The sequence below is a fragment of the Podarcis vaucheri genome, assembly GCF_965113315.1.
Source record: "Podarcis vaucheri genome assembly, chromosome: 1".
In the NCBI taxonomy this organism is placed as follows: domain Eukaryota; kingdom Metazoa; phylum Chordata; class Lepidosauria; order Squamata; family Lacertidae; genus Podarcis; species Podarcis vaucheri.
Window position 1 is genome coordinate 72,530,447 of NC_138759.1, and position 15,415 is coordinate 72,545,861.

At 40.6% G+C, this 15,415-nt stretch overlaps 1 protein-coding gene across 6 annotated transcripts in view; it reads right to left on the bottom strand.

Moving 5' to 3' along the window:
• Positions 1-15,415, bottom strand: part of TUB (TUB bipartite transcription factor) — a 121,284-nt gene that overhangs the window by 17,104 nt on the left and 88,765 nt on the right. For 4 of the 6 annotated variants that reach the window (XM_082194227.1, XM_082194228.1, XM_082194232.1 and 1 more), the window contains exons 3-4: positions 14,188-14,350; positions 7,143-7,277 (exon numbers count right to left, since the gene is read on the bottom strand). In XM_082194227.1, the coding sequence (XP_082050353.1) occupies positions 7,143-7,277; positions 14,188-14,350 (298 nt within the window). The remainder of the gene's footprint in view (positions 1-7,142; positions 7,278-14,187; positions 14,351-15,415) is intronic. The other 2 variants (XM_082194230.1, XM_082194231.1) reach the window with 1 other exon arrangement.

Sequence of the window (15,415 nt, forward strand, 5' to 3'; positions counted from 1 at the left end):
GAGAGGTCCAGAGGGCGGCAACACGAGAACGGGCCTTTTCTGCAGTGGCTCCTCGTTTGTGGAATGTTGTCTCCAGATAGGCTACTCTGGTGCCTTCATTATATTATCTTCATTATATATCTTTAGGCACCAGGCAAAAACAGTTCTCTATAACCAAGCCTTTGGCTGATTAACATTTGATGGTCTTTTAAATGTGTTTTTGTTCTTGTTTTTATTATGCATTTTGGGTTCTCATTTTGTAATTTTTTGTTGTTAACCAGAGGAAGGGTAATAATAATAATAATAATATGTCCAATTTTTCTCCTCTTGATAATGGCTGCAGTGTCCAATGAGTTTTCAGAAGGAGGATGGAAAGAAGAGCAGAGAAAGCTGACTCTCATCCATTCGCTTCCTGTCCTCTGCCCTGACAGTAACCAGCTGCTACTGCAGCTTTCCTAACAGAACTACAGGAGTCAGGGGGTTCTAACTGCATCTGTCCATCCCAACAAGCAAGAGACATGACCACAGATCCAAAACACATTCCAGCCAGGAAAAGGCACCTGAGGAGGGCGCAGAGCAGGGCCAATGAGGGCCTCAGCCAGGGGATAGGGGCCCAAGTCCAGAGGCCCAGAGCCTGGCAGACCAGATTCAGGCCCTGGGCCAGATGTTTCCCATCCCTAGTGAAGGTATTTCCCCCTGTTGGAAGTCAAGATGAAATTGTGTGTGCGCGCAGTTTCAGCTCAGCCGTAATGTATGTAAACCTAAAAACAAAGCCAATTGGCCTCATCGGATGTGTAGTTCATAGCTCTTTCCCCTGGGATATTTATTACATTCAAAGGCCCAGTGTATACAGCGGAGTCACATCTGCGCATTAGAATTCTGAAGTGCTGCTGAAAAGCCCACATCATCGCCAACCCTGCTGGAAAGTTGGCACTGCTATACATCAAAGAAACACTGGCCTGCTTTGAAATTAAGAAGAATGATAGGAGGTTAGGAGTAAAAAGAAGACACCAACTCTTTTTTTAAAAAGACAACTTATTTTGAAGTATAGCTAACCAAAATGACACTGTAAAGGCTTTCATTTAATCCAAACCACGACTCTCAAGAGAGTCACATTTGAAAAGTGAACAGGAGAAGTAGCCGGATAATGATCTGAATTCCTTGCTCGTTTTTAAAAAAACCCACCCATTTCTTTGAGAATAGAGCCTATTTTTAGCTAACTCTTACCGACAATTGTGCAAGGAACATGGCACAGTTAGCCTTGCTTTATCTGATCTGTCATCCAATGTCCCTTTTTAGCAACTGAAGTTGGGCAAAAGTTTGTACCTTATTCTTAATGAAGGCAGATAAATCCTTATAGCAGATTGAATGATTTATGGTTACTAACTTTCCCAGTTAAACCACAATCCCCTGAGCTTCTGATATTCAGAGGTAAACTGCCTCTGAGTCTGGAGGTGCCACAATCAGATGCTGAGGACAAAGAACAGGGGATCACCATCCCATGCCCTAATGCTTCCAGAGGCATCTTCCTGCATGGTAATAGAGAATAAGTTTCAGAATGCATGGAACTGGTTGGGTCTAGCAAGCCTATTCATGTCTATTCAGAAGTAAGACTCATTTAGGGGTCTAATGGGACTTACTCCCAGGTAAACCTGTACAGGATGGAAACCTAAGGCTTTCTGCAACTGGTTTGGATAGGAGACTTCTGCTGTCCCATCTCTATGCAATTTATGTTCCCCACCTCCTGTATTATTATTTCTCTCTCTCTCTCTCTCTCTCTCTCTCTCTCTCTCTCTCTCTCTCTGTGTGTGTGTGTGTGTGTGTGTGTGTGTGTCTTACCCATTACTAATATGTTTACCTTTCCCCCTGCATACCTTCCTAATTCTGTCACTTGGTTTATTTTTAATAAAGTTTTGCATACATACAGCAAGCAGCAGTTCTGGAGTAAACCATTTTTATCAGGGAAATGGCAGTGGCAGGGAGACCTAACCCCCTCTCCCACACCATGGTCCCAATCTGGATCTCTCACACAAACACACCAAAATATTTGTGAAGAGATTCAATCATGGATTTCTATTGACTTGTCTGGGTTTGATCATTGCTAGATTATTATTTTTTAAGTTGGTTTCTTCTTGGATTTGGTATCTGGCTCAACTATTGACTGGACTTCTGTTAGTAGGGGAAAATGCCTTGATGGCTCTTCTGGTACAAGAGTAGTCTGTTCCTACTATTCAGCTGTCTACTCAGGCACAAGACATCTTTTGCACTCATCCCTTTTGGATAGTTGCCCTGGCTGAAAGGAGGAGGATTTCATTGTTGCTGAACTTGCACCCTTAAGAAGGCAACCTGGCAACAGTCATTCTAATTCATTTCTGCATGTTTCTGAGATAAGGCATAAATGTCAGAGGGAATTAACGAATTTGTTCTGGTCTGGATGTGCCCTTGAAGTTGGGGTACCATAAAGCTTGCCCCCATCTTAGTTGTTTTAAATAATAAGAACATGTCCATTTGCCATAGTAGAGGGAAACTACTGTACTGGAATTGCAATCTGCTCAGTTACAATTCTGGAACACCACTCTTGGGATTTCAAGTGTGCATTTTAAGGAGTTTACAGCCACTTAAGGAGTTAACAAGTTTTCTTGTTGTCTGGATTTTGTAATTCCCTGTTCTTTCCAAAGTAGCATGCTCACGACTGACTGAGTTTGAAATAGAACTAATTTCAGAAATCATAATCACTACAGCTAAATTGCTCTGAGGTCAAAAGGACAATTTTAATGTGTCGTCTTACATCCATGGCCACGACTAACTGGATTTACAGGACTCCAAAGCATATATTTAATCAGCGATCTAGCAAGGATGGCGTTATAATCATATAGCTGAGACAAGGTAATGTTTGTGCTTGAAAATTATTGCAATTATTATTTTCCTGCCTATGAAATGGAGACTTAAAAATAGAAGAAGAAAGCAGGGTTTCTATTAATGTGCATTGTGAGGGCTGGATATCCTTAATTCTAATGAGAGCTTTTATGCACTGCACCAAAGCAATAGCTCTTTATTGGCCTGTAAGTACACAGGGAATGCAATCACAAACAATTAGCTGCATCCAGTAACTAACCATTTCTCTCTCATTTTATGAAAGTGCAGCTTCGTTATGCCTAATATTTCCCTGGTGTTCATCTTTATCACATTGTCCTGAATGCAATGTCATCAGCCATGAAGCCACTCAGAAAACCATCGGTTTTTACATTTAAGGTTCTGCATTCAGTTATTACAAGAGAGACTTTGAATACTGCTCATGTATAATTCAATAGTTTACAGCTTGGAATTAGCTGATAATTCATAAAACCTGGTCTACTTTTAGCCCAACGAGATTGGCCTTACTATGAAATGGGAGTCTTACATCATCTAAATGCATGAAAACCCTTTAGGAGCATGCTGTTTCCGAGTACAGCTGAATTCTAACAGCACACCGAAGGGTCCCACCAAATAGGGGATACAGCGCATATGATATACAAAATAATTTTTGTGCAAACTCTCAGCCATTAGAATTCTACCAGTTACTGAACTCCCAAACTATGCATTCCTACTGTATCTGTAAGTTATCAAAGTGAACTGTGACCATAAATAAGTAAATGGACACCAAAAGCAAAATCGTGGAAAGGAAATTCCCATTCTCTTAGATCCTAGTTAACAGTTGTGGGGGTGAGACATTTTAAGTGTGGTGGGGAGGACTCACTATAGCACGTTTGGAGCTGCACAAGCAAGAGCCCTTTTAAAACAAATGAAGTCTACTAATCAGGTGACTGGTGGGGATGCTAAGGATTGTGGTGGAGGGAAGTAAGTGAGCTAACAGCACAATGTTAGCTCTCTGCACAGAGCACCGGATGCTGGCCGGTCCACAAAGATACAAGACACATTTGCCTATGCACATGCAACCTCATTTGATTAACGATAGAGACCTACTTCCATGCTGATACAAGCCCTCCAATCAACTGGAGCAACTGAGACACTAACACACAACTGATATATAATAAAACTAAAATGCTAGTCCTAGCCACAAAATGTGTGAAGAAAAATCTCCAGAAAATGTTTGCATAGTTGTTGTTTTTCCCTTCTCCATCTTTTCCTGATATTAGACTGTGAAATTTTAAAAACCAGGAACATGACTTATTAGCCTGATGTGTGGTTTTATGCTCTTGAGCAGATGGGTGCTACTCTGATGAAGAACATTGGTCAGGGTTGGCAGAGGAATATGCCCAAGGAGCCAAGTCCAAAATGTATTGGATATTAGACTTTTTATCCTACTCCTTTGCATCCTACTCACCCCCCCCCCAAAATATCTCGCTGCCTGTAAATCTTACTGTCAAAAAACAGAGTGCAAATTGGGGGGGGGGGAGTCCTAAAATATTTTACCCAAACCAAAAATGTTAGTTACAGTATATACATTCATTAATACTAATACGTAAGCTTAATAAAAATAAATATGTTCAAAACAACACATATCTAATCTGCTCATCCTTAAAAGCACGGCTTGTTGTTTTTAAACAAAAATCACAAACATTTGTCTCTAAATTTATTTGAGAAATACAGACTAAGCATTCACAGTTCTTCCTCATTAAGCGTGGTATCATTTTTTAACCAAAACCTTAAATCCAGTCCAGCTGAGGTAAACACTACTTTCACAGACAATATCTTTTTTTAAAAAAAGCTAATTAATTGGGTCTAGATTTAATTAATTAGCACTACAGCCATTTTGACCCAGAACTGCCACTGCAGTGAGAGAAAATGCCACACTGGAGAGCACCTGCAGCACTTGGCTCTGTCCCGAGAGATTTGTAAGAGGGGCCTTTCATGACCGAGATACACAAAAATCATTCAATCAGCATTTTGTATGGACGATTGTATATAGAGTTAGAGAATACACCAGCGCTTCAGCTAAAATGAATAGCCTTTTCAAATTCAGAAATCAAGTGAGTGCTTGTTTCCTAAACCATGCCAAGTATAATCTCATTCCTCTGCATAAACTAGGTAGATTTCCAGATAATCGGAAGATTTTGGAAAAGCAGGTGTACTGCCTATACAGGGTATCTCTGCCTTCTGGCACACTACGGAAGACAGCACTTCGCAAGTCTGCATTCCCGATGCACAATTTTTCAAGACTGAGGTGTACAAACAGCCCCTTCTAGATACAAGTTCCAGACCAAGGGCTTAGCAGAGCAGCATCAATAGCACAGCTGAAAAAAGGACCAGCAGTATGGGAACCTTGGGTGTACACTGACTAAAGGGCAAAGTACAGAGCATATGTCATTCATTTTGCCCTTCCGTTGTTGAATTTTCTTTAACTCAGGGCATGGATAGGCAAACTAAGGCCCGGATCTGGCCCAGTCGCCTTCTACCGTAAATCTGGCCCGCGGATAGTCCGGGAATCAGCATGTTTTTACGTGAGTAAAATGTGTCCTTTTATTTAAAATGCATCTCTGGGTTATTTGTGGGGCATAGGAATTCGTTCTTCTTCTTTCCCCAAAAAAATATAGTCTCCCCACCCCCAAGGTCTGAGAGACAGTGGACCGGCCACCTGCTGAAAAAGTTTGCTGACCCCTGCACTGTGGATTTAATAACATGTCTACACTGCACAAGAACATAAGAAGGGGCCTGTTGGAGCCATCTTGTCCAACATGTGTGAGAGAGCTAAATCAGGACTGTGGTATTTTGAGGTGTGGGAGCCAACACTTTGCCATGGTTCCTATTAGAATGACTAACCAACACCTAAGTATTCACCTTGTGGAGGCTGGGGGATTCTAACGGAGACAAAGAGGGGAAGCCCACCTCTTCCCAACACCATAGGTCTGATCCAGTTTGCTAACCACGCAGGCTATTTGTTATTTGAATGGGGTACCTGTGTGACAAACGTCACATCTAACTTGGCCCTTGGGATTGCCAAGGTTGTGACAATGAATGCTGGGCATGTGCATCACCCAGATCAGTGGGGTCTGTCACATGTCCTGTTCTGTTTATCACAAGCACCGACTGTGCTCAGAAAATGAGCAGATCCTTTGCTCTTCATTCACACACAGACACTGGCAGAGTGACTGGCAGAGTGACAGATGACTGGCAGAGTGGAGCTTCACGTCCATGTCTTCATGCACAACATGCTGCACATGGAGAAATAGGTACCATGGCGATGCAGTCAAGCAGCCCAGTCTGAAAGCCTCTTGACAGTCCACCCCCATATCCACAAAGGTGAACCCAAATATCTACTAGCAAACACTGGCCTTTATTATGTGGGATAGGCAAATATGTTCCCAAAAATGCAATCGATGAAATAAATCAATAAATACAAGCACTTGGATACAGCTGTATCTAGGCTTTCCATGCTAGATGGAATGGGCAAAAAATGCCATTAGAACAAGCCAGAGGAACAGTCCTATTGACATTCAGCAGGCACTGACGTTGTTATTATTTAGAGACTAGCTTAAAATACAGTTGTTTGCCTAAGTTTTTGATAATTTTTAATGTGTGGCTGTGATTTGGGGCTGATCTGCTGCATCTGATGGATTTTGTTAATTTTGCTCATTGTGAATGGACTCTGTTTTCATATGCTTTTATTGTTTCCCACCCAGAGAGGCTATAATTTTTTTAATTAAAAATACATAAATACTGAATAACTACACTCTGTATATGTGGCAAGTAGCTAATAAATTTAAAACGTCTCTTTGGAGACTCGGCAGAGAGAGTGTATCTTTTCAAAAGTCTTGAAAACATTTCTAATTTGGTTTTGAGTCACTGGGGTTAAGCTAGGATTTTGTGGGCAGCATTCACCAGGGACTTGTTATATTATTGCTTTGTTCCTGGAATCTTGCACTTTGGTTTATACATGTTGTAGCTTGCTCTGAGGCTTTCTGGGAAAGTGGTAAGCATTAAATCCTTACTTAACACCACCAATTAAAGGAGTGGAAACATCAGTACTTGGGTGCACTTGATATCTCAACTGGACAATGCAAACTCCATCTACTGAATGCTTATACATATATATAATATAGGTTTTGGACAATGTGTAGCTTGAATGAAAAAAAATGAAAGGAAAAAAAATCACCCCTTGCCATTGTATAAACATATGGTGACTTGTCTCATTCTTATTTAATAATCAGCAGCATGCAGCTAACCTTTGTGCTTCCCCTTTTTCTCCTTTCTGATGTTGCCAGTTTGGCAGCCTCCTGTGGCTGCCTTGGCTTTTTTAATTGACTTTGGAGCTTGTGACTCTGCTACCACCTTTACGTCCTCTTGCTCAGGCTCCTGTACTGCTTGAGAGAATCCAGACACCCCAACCAAAAAGAAACACAAAGAGAAAAACAGAGGAGAGAAGAAATGAGAAACCTATGAAGCCACAAGAAGTGAGCAAGCAAGCAGGCAGATTGTAAAAGTATTTATATATATATATCAAGTCAGTTCCAGAGAAAGAAGACAGTATAGGGTAGAAGACTGCAGGTTTATAATGATATTTTAAATAAGCAGTATATTACCATCTTTACCTTTAGGCTGCTAGTAAAATAAATGGCAATCCCTTTCTGTGTTACATTTTGCCTGGGTGAACCAGCCTTGACTGCTATGTCCAAGGACATCAGAAGAACTGAGTGCACATGGTACCCTGTGATGTCATTAGTTAAGGCTCCATTTCTAAGATTCCTTCTGGGGGAAAACAGCACCTTATTAAAAATGTACTAACATTCCTGCAATGTTCCTAATAATATCGGACGGGATGCTGCAAGGGACACTGTCTCCATCAAATTTGCCACTTCAAATTGCAAGCAGCAGCATTTACCTACAAGTCAACTTATTTCTATGTACAGGCACCAGCCTGCCCTTTCAAGCATCAAATAAAAGTCCCCAGCAGCAACTAAATTTACTGGCTAGTATCTGGGTCTTCTTGTCTCACTTCTCCTCTGCTTTATCTAAACATGTTTTGCGAATTCTCAAAGAGGACAACAGAAAAAAATGAGAGACCATCAACTCAAAATGTAATAAAATTAAGCACAGGAGCTTTTGTGCTGGCATAACCCATTCAGCTACTTTGCAATTCAATCTATGAATGCCTGCTAATAAGCAAATCTCACTATGTTCAGTGGAACTAATTCCTAAGTAAATGTGCAAAGGATTGCAGGCCTTATACAGTGGTACCTCGGGTTAAGTACTTAATTTGTTCCGGAGGTCCGTTCTTAACCTGAAACTGTTCTTAATCTGAAGCACCACTTTAGCTAATGGGGCCTCCAGCTGCCGCTGCGCCACCAGAGCACGATTTCTGTTCTCATCCTGAAGCAAAGTTCTTAACCCGAGGTACTATTTCTGGGTTAGCGGAGTCTGTAACCTGAAGCGTATGTAACTTGAAGTGTATGTAACGTGAGGTACCACTGTAATTTGACCTGCATGAACCTGTGAAGCAAATAGAAATCACAGTAGTTTCATATTGTCAGTTTACTTATTTGAAACGCATACAAATAAATATTTCTGCAACCAAGTAAAAAAGAGAAGCTGTCAGGCTGCTCCTTCTGCTCCTCCAATCCCCACTCCATACACACACCTTCATTAAAGTACAGAAAAGGGGGAAAAAGTGGTAATGTTATGTAACTTCAGAGCTCACAAACAATGCAATTACAAGTATCTATGTACACTTAGAAGCAAATCCCACTGAATTCAATGGGGCTTTACTTCCAAGTAAATGTGCATAATATGGCAGCCTAAATTGCAACATTCCTTTCATAAGTCAGAGCTTCTGCGCACCATTAAAACAAACTCCACACTAGTTCCATCTTTGATTTAACATTCTGCTTTTTTTAGAGTTTAGGATAAGTGCTCAGATGTTCAAGCTGCCAAAAGAGGGTCCTTTTAAAGAAATAAGATTCAAATGGCAAGCAGCCTTGAGTAAAAGACCTGGCATTCATATAAAGCCATTTAATTATATTTGGGAAGTTCTAAAGCTGCAACAATTACCAGTAATGATAACAGGAAGAGTTCCAGGAACCGCTGCTCCTTGACAAAGAGGAAGATGAAGGATGGTCATATCAGATTTCCTCTATGGCAGGGATGAGGAAGCTGTGGTCAGTCAGCTGTGGCTGGGTTCCAGCTTCCATCAGCCCCCACCAGCATGTCAATGGTCAGATGATGGGAGTTGGAGTCGAGCAACATCTGGAGGACCACAGGTTCCCCATTGGTGGTTCATGGCATCCTACAAGCTTGGTGATCTGGTGTGGATTGCAGCATCTATTAGCAATGAATGATTAGGTTTTCAGGTCACTCAGACACATAGATTTGTGTGTATCCACATCTATTGTTTTGCCTTGTGTTTCCTGCAAGATGACTTTCAACAGTTGGTCCATTTCACATCCCGATATCATCATCATTGTCAATTCTTTCTTGGAGTCACACACATAGTCTGGACCAGGCATAGGCAAACTTGCCCTGCAGCTGTTTTGGGACTACAACTCCCATCATCCCTAGCTAACAGGACCAGTGTTCAGGATGATGGTAATTGTAGTCCCAAAACATCTGGAGGGCCAAGTTTGCCTATGCCTGGTCTGGACATCCCTCCAACAATGTCCAGCTGTGTTGAAATGCATTTGGGACTATCCAATTTTTTTGAAAAGGGACTCTGTGTGTGCTCACAAGAAGGCTCTGTTAGTGCTCCACTGAGGAGTCCTGGTGAGGCCTCGCAAAAATTATAAAAATGTGTATTAAAAGTGTCGAAAGCATGAGTTGATTTGCATGTGTCCCTAAACTGCATTTTTAAAGAAACACAGAAACCGTCTGGCACTTCTTATTTCAGCAGTTTGCTCAACTAACTAGGAATAGCCAGAAGCAAAATAAATAAATACTGTGGGATGCAGCTTGAGATGTTAGTTCCAAAGGTGGCACTTTCTCTGCACTTGTCAAAGCCTGAATTTCAGTTTTAATACGCATGTCTAATTTTGTTGAGGCAGAGCTTAGCAATCCATATGACTTTAGGTTTGAGGACTGATCCATACTGTCCATAGCACCACATGAGGTGGGGCAGTGTCATGAAGTTGCCCTGCCATATGTCCCTCCAGCACATATTGATGCCTTGAATCCACATAGGTGGAATGGGAGATATTAAAAACTGAATTATTTGCTATAAAAGCAGCCAAATGAGATTTTCAAAAAAGATAAACAGAGCGTACCCTATAATTTCAGCAGAATAAATTGACACTTAGAGTAGAACAATAAACTATGGCAGGGACGGAGAACCTTTTTTGCTCCTTATCAGCCTCGCAGGCCGAATTTGACAGGTGGGCAGAACTGAGCAGAATTCCTCAGCTCCTGGAAAGGACCATAGTAGGTGGCCGCTCCATGTAATCCCATCTTGTGCTCAATTCCTTTTTGCTACCTCAGCAATTCATTACTGGGAATGCTTCAGCCATGCTCAGTAGAATATCAAGCTTAGAAGGAAGCCAGGAGGTCTAACCCCCTACTCAGTGCAAGATTTGCAACATAGGGTGCAACAGCAGCATCCCTGGCAGGTGGCCACCCCTGTTTAAAAGTCTCCAGTAAAGAACAGCCCACTATCTCCCAAGGCAGCCTCATCCATTGCCAGATAGCTCATACTGTGAAAGTTTCTCCTGCTAGTTAGCTGAAATCTGCTTCCTTGCCATTTCCATCCATTAGTTCTAATCCTGCCCTCTGGAAATCACAGAGTGCAGGACTTCTTGTGCTGCATCAGCCTACTGAAAGAGAAGACCACGAGGAATATTTGCCTGCAACCAAGCCTCCCTGCCTCTGGCTTTGCGGCTCCATTATGTTAGGTGAGCAGCATCTGGGGTTGTCCCAGGGTGCAATTCTCTGTTGAGGAAGTGGCCAGAGATCAAGTGTACACATGGCTGTGATGGTGGCATGAGGCTTCTAGTCACCTGTCAATGTGGAAGCAATAGAGAGTACAGAACGCTCCATCCAGAACACAAAATGAAATGAAATACAGATGGCATTTATACAGAGTGTAAATTAGCCAATTATCCTTCTCTGAAGAGAAGTCTACATGTGTGAACTCATTCATTCCAAATCTTACCTGCTACAAATGACTGTCATGGAACTGAAGCTCTGCCTTTGCAAACCACAAGGTGCAAAGGAGATTTCTGCAGGCACATAAAATACCTAGCCCTGGGTATCATGCTAAACATCAGTCTGGGAGGCCGATTTAAATAGGCCTTGAATGACAAGGAAGAGCAGCTTCTTTTCCTTTTGGTAAATAGCGTGAAATAGTATTTTAATTCACTTGATTCCTTTCCTGATTTTTAGATGAATCTTACTACAATGGTAACTTGGTTTTCAAACAGTTTAGTTCCCGAACAACTCGGAACCTGAACACTGCAAACCCGGAAGTAGGTGATCCGGTTTTCAAACTTTGCCTCGGAAGTCGAACATGCTCCTGAGCTTCTGTTTTCACTGTTGTGCACAAATTTGAGTCCTCCACATAGTAATTAAGGCTTTTTTCATCCCATTTTACCCTTGGCCAGCAAATTTAAGGCCCCCCCCATCGTAATTAAAGCCTTCCATTTCTGATTGCAGTGTTCTGAGGTGATATTTGGTGCTTTTGTTTATGTTATTTTTTGGGTTTTAGTTTATGTGGCTTTTTCATTTTTGTGACCATGACTTGTTTTATGATTGATTGATTGATTGATTGATTGAGTGACTACGGAAATGGATAAAAGCCCCCCATTCAAACAATGACTATCATCAGTGCAGGTAAGAAAGAAAAACAAATTAAATTTTTATCATCTACTATACTGTCTTATTTATTTTATAGTACAGATTGATTATTGCTTTCATTTTATGGATCAATGGTTTTGTTACATAGTAAAATTCATGTTAAATTGCTGTTTTAGGGGTTGTTTTTAAAAGTCTGGAACAGATTAATCCATTTTGTATTACTTTCTATGGGAAAGTGTGCCTTGGTTTTGGAACACGTTGGTTTCGGAACAGACTTCCAGAAACGATTAAGTTTGAGAACCAAGGTAGCACTGTAAATGTTGAAGCACTATCATCCCACAGTACTGATAAAACCTGGCTGGTTGTTAACAATGTTTTGACTTGACATTTTCTTATGCTGGTGTCCTTTGATAAAGACAGAACATTTTTTTTCTTTATCTTTCTCCTGTAACCTTAGGTTTTTCCTCCCTACGTGAAGCTTTTCTGGAACAATTTTATCTTATGTTAAATTTGTACCCAGGTCCTTTTGTTCTACTGAAAAAGTAGAAAGCTATTAAGTTTGAACTGAACTTTTGTTAACAAAAAAAGGAGGATAAACTGAAACAAAAAGGTAGGTTTTCTTTAATAGAGAACATTTAATTTTCTGTATCAACCCATGCTTTCGATTACAGGTTAACAAAACTGAAATTTTCTCACAGCTTGAAATGTAAATTAAAACACTGTTTCATATATATCATGTGAAAAACTGTTAGATTCCCCCTGCTTGTGTGAATAAAAACATTTAAAACATTTTAAGTGTTAACTAATGCTCATTAATAGAATGTGCACAAACATCCACTGAACTGGTAACTTGAAACTTGCCACTTGGTGGAAAACTAATGTCATTTATGGCTCAAAGTAAAATGGCGCTCAAAATTAAACAATGTACAGTCAAAACTTTTCATCTGAAATACATTTGATTATTTTTTTTTACAAGTTATATAAAAGGAAGGAAGAAGCAGACAGGAACTGAATGTATTTTGAGCCAACACATTTTCCATAGGAAAAATGGGTTGCATCCTACTGTGCATGATCAGAGTACCACACACACAACAGGATCCCACCTTCCTCTCCTCTGCCTGCAACCCCCCAAATGCCAAAATCCGGTCCCTCAACATTACAGAGCACATTTTGGCATGTGCAGGGGACCGTAGGAGAGAGACGAGGATGGAGAAGTTATGCCAATGATGGCAGTGCTGGATGCAACCTAATGCTTCTCTCCTCTGTGCACATGCATACCAACATGTGCTGAGCCACAAAATGCAAATCATTAATCCAAACAGAAGTTCTATTCACAGTGTGGTTTCCAATTTATAAATGTAACTGAAGAAAAGGCTGCTGAGACTAAGTCAAATGCATTTAATATTCAAACACCGTGTACATTTAAATTGCTGTTAAAAAGGGCTAATGAAATTCAAATGCTTCTTTAATTTTGTATTTTTGAAAAAAAAAAACGCTTTTGAGGAATGCTAAAGGGGAAAAGTGAACATCAATGCAATTTTCTAAAAGGCTATTGTAAAAAAATAACATTTTCCCTGTAATATTTTGAAAGGAAATACATACTTTAGGGGATTGAGATTTTCATATGGTGGGAAGGGGAGAAGGGTTGTCTCAGACTTACTGCAGTTGAACCAAATGATGGCATAATTATAAACTAAAATGTAATGAGCATGCATATAAAATGAATCTGCGAGCAAAGGAACTGTATGCTCACATTAAAAAGGTCATTTGGGCTGCATGATATTGCAGTGTCACACATAATGTTTACTAAAATATGTATATTTACCATTCTTAGCCAAGATTGAAACGCTGAGGACAGCAACCGTGTACCAAGAAGTAAGATTTATTCAGTCAGACATTCAACTACTGATGGTGCATTTTTATTTTTATATTTAAAAGTTTAACTGGGGAGTGGGGGCAGTTAGTGATTATGAAAGTGGACAAAAAGCCTGAAAGTTTTATGCGCAGTCAACTTTCTACAGAACATGGAAAGGAAATGTACATTCTGTTGACAAGTTGTCCTCTTCCATTTTATGAAAAGTAGTAGTTTTAGTTTTTGCTTATAACCATGAGAAATTCATTGCTAAAACAGCAGCAATGCATTCTGCAACTGTGAATGAAACACCTCCCACAAATGGTGAATGATTGAATAATTTCAGAAGGAAGATAGATGGCTCAGTAGCTCTGTCAATCTCTGGCAGAGATTGACAGAGCTAAACCCCCCAAACCCTTTCCACTGGGAGAATAATAATCAAAATACTATTTGATGGATTATTGAAGTAAGAGTTATAGGGAGACCGAGCTGCCGTGTAAAAAGGAACAAGTTTTCAATTCTGGTGCCTATATTTAGACCAGTTTATATTACTTTTCCCCTAAAATTCTTGTCAGCATATTCTCAAATGCATCTCTTGATACTTTCCCTGCCCTCAACATTTTGCAGTAAATTAGGACACATACCATTATAAATGGTGCTGCTGTTGCTGTTGAGGTAAGATTCAACCAATGGTGCTTGTTCTTCTGACTGTTTCATTCTGCGCGCCCTTGTCCGGCTGTCCACATTGGACTGAACCATCAGTGGCTCCTGGCGTTTTTTCTTCTGCTTCTGCTCAAGTAATGCTCGCTGGGAAAACAGACAGTGACACAGAGAGAGAGCTCCTCATTAGATTAAATAGGAATCTGTGGGCCTATGGACTGATTTCTGGGTGTCTCAGCAAGATGCTTTGAACCAAACAATATTAAATTGGACATCGACCACCTACCACAATTCTGTATCAAACCATTTATTTTGCTACTATTATGTACAGTGGAGATACACAAGCAATTCTTTATGGAGAGCCTCTTTAAAAACTTTAAAAAACAAAAATACAGTGGTGCCCTGCAAGACGAATGCCTCGCAAGACGGAAAACTCGCTAGACAAAAGAGTTTTCCGTTTTGGAGGTGCTTCGCAAAACGAATTTCCTATGGGCTTGCTTCGCAAGACGACAATGTCTTGCGAGTTCCTGCTGGTTTTTCCCCCTTTTCCCACCCTTTTTCTAAGCCGCTAAACCGCTTATCAGCTGATCCGATCAGCAGATAAGCTGCTAAAAGCCGATAAAAGCCGCTAATAGCGCTAATCTGCTAATCCTTCAATGGGCTTGCTTCGCAAGACGAAAAAACCGCTAGACGAAGAGAATCACAGGACGGATTCCTTTCGTCTTGCAAGGCACCACTGTACCTATGGTGCTAAGAGCAGAGATATTTGACACCTCTACTGATAGTCAGATTTGAGATTTAAAATCGCTTATACTAAATATTGGGAAAGCAATAAAATATAGGACCTAAAATTATTGCTGTATTATGCTGATTATAATTATGATCTAAGCTCTATGTGCTGCAACTCCCTAGCCACTGAATCAATGGGATTTATGTCTGAATAGGCACGGGGAGAATTGCACTGTGAAATGCATAAAAGTCTTTCCCAATGCTACAACTAATCTAGCACAGAGATTCTGCAACAATTGCACGATCCATCAGATCAATCCCCACCCCCCACCCCGGCCCTGAGAAGCACAAAGCAAGCAGGCTGCAGCCAATTGCTAGTGATGATTCTGGAAAACATACTAATAACTACTTGCATCAGACCATGTAAGTGACCCATGCTTGTTCAGGGGTGGCTGAAAGTAATTTCATACATCACACCCCTAA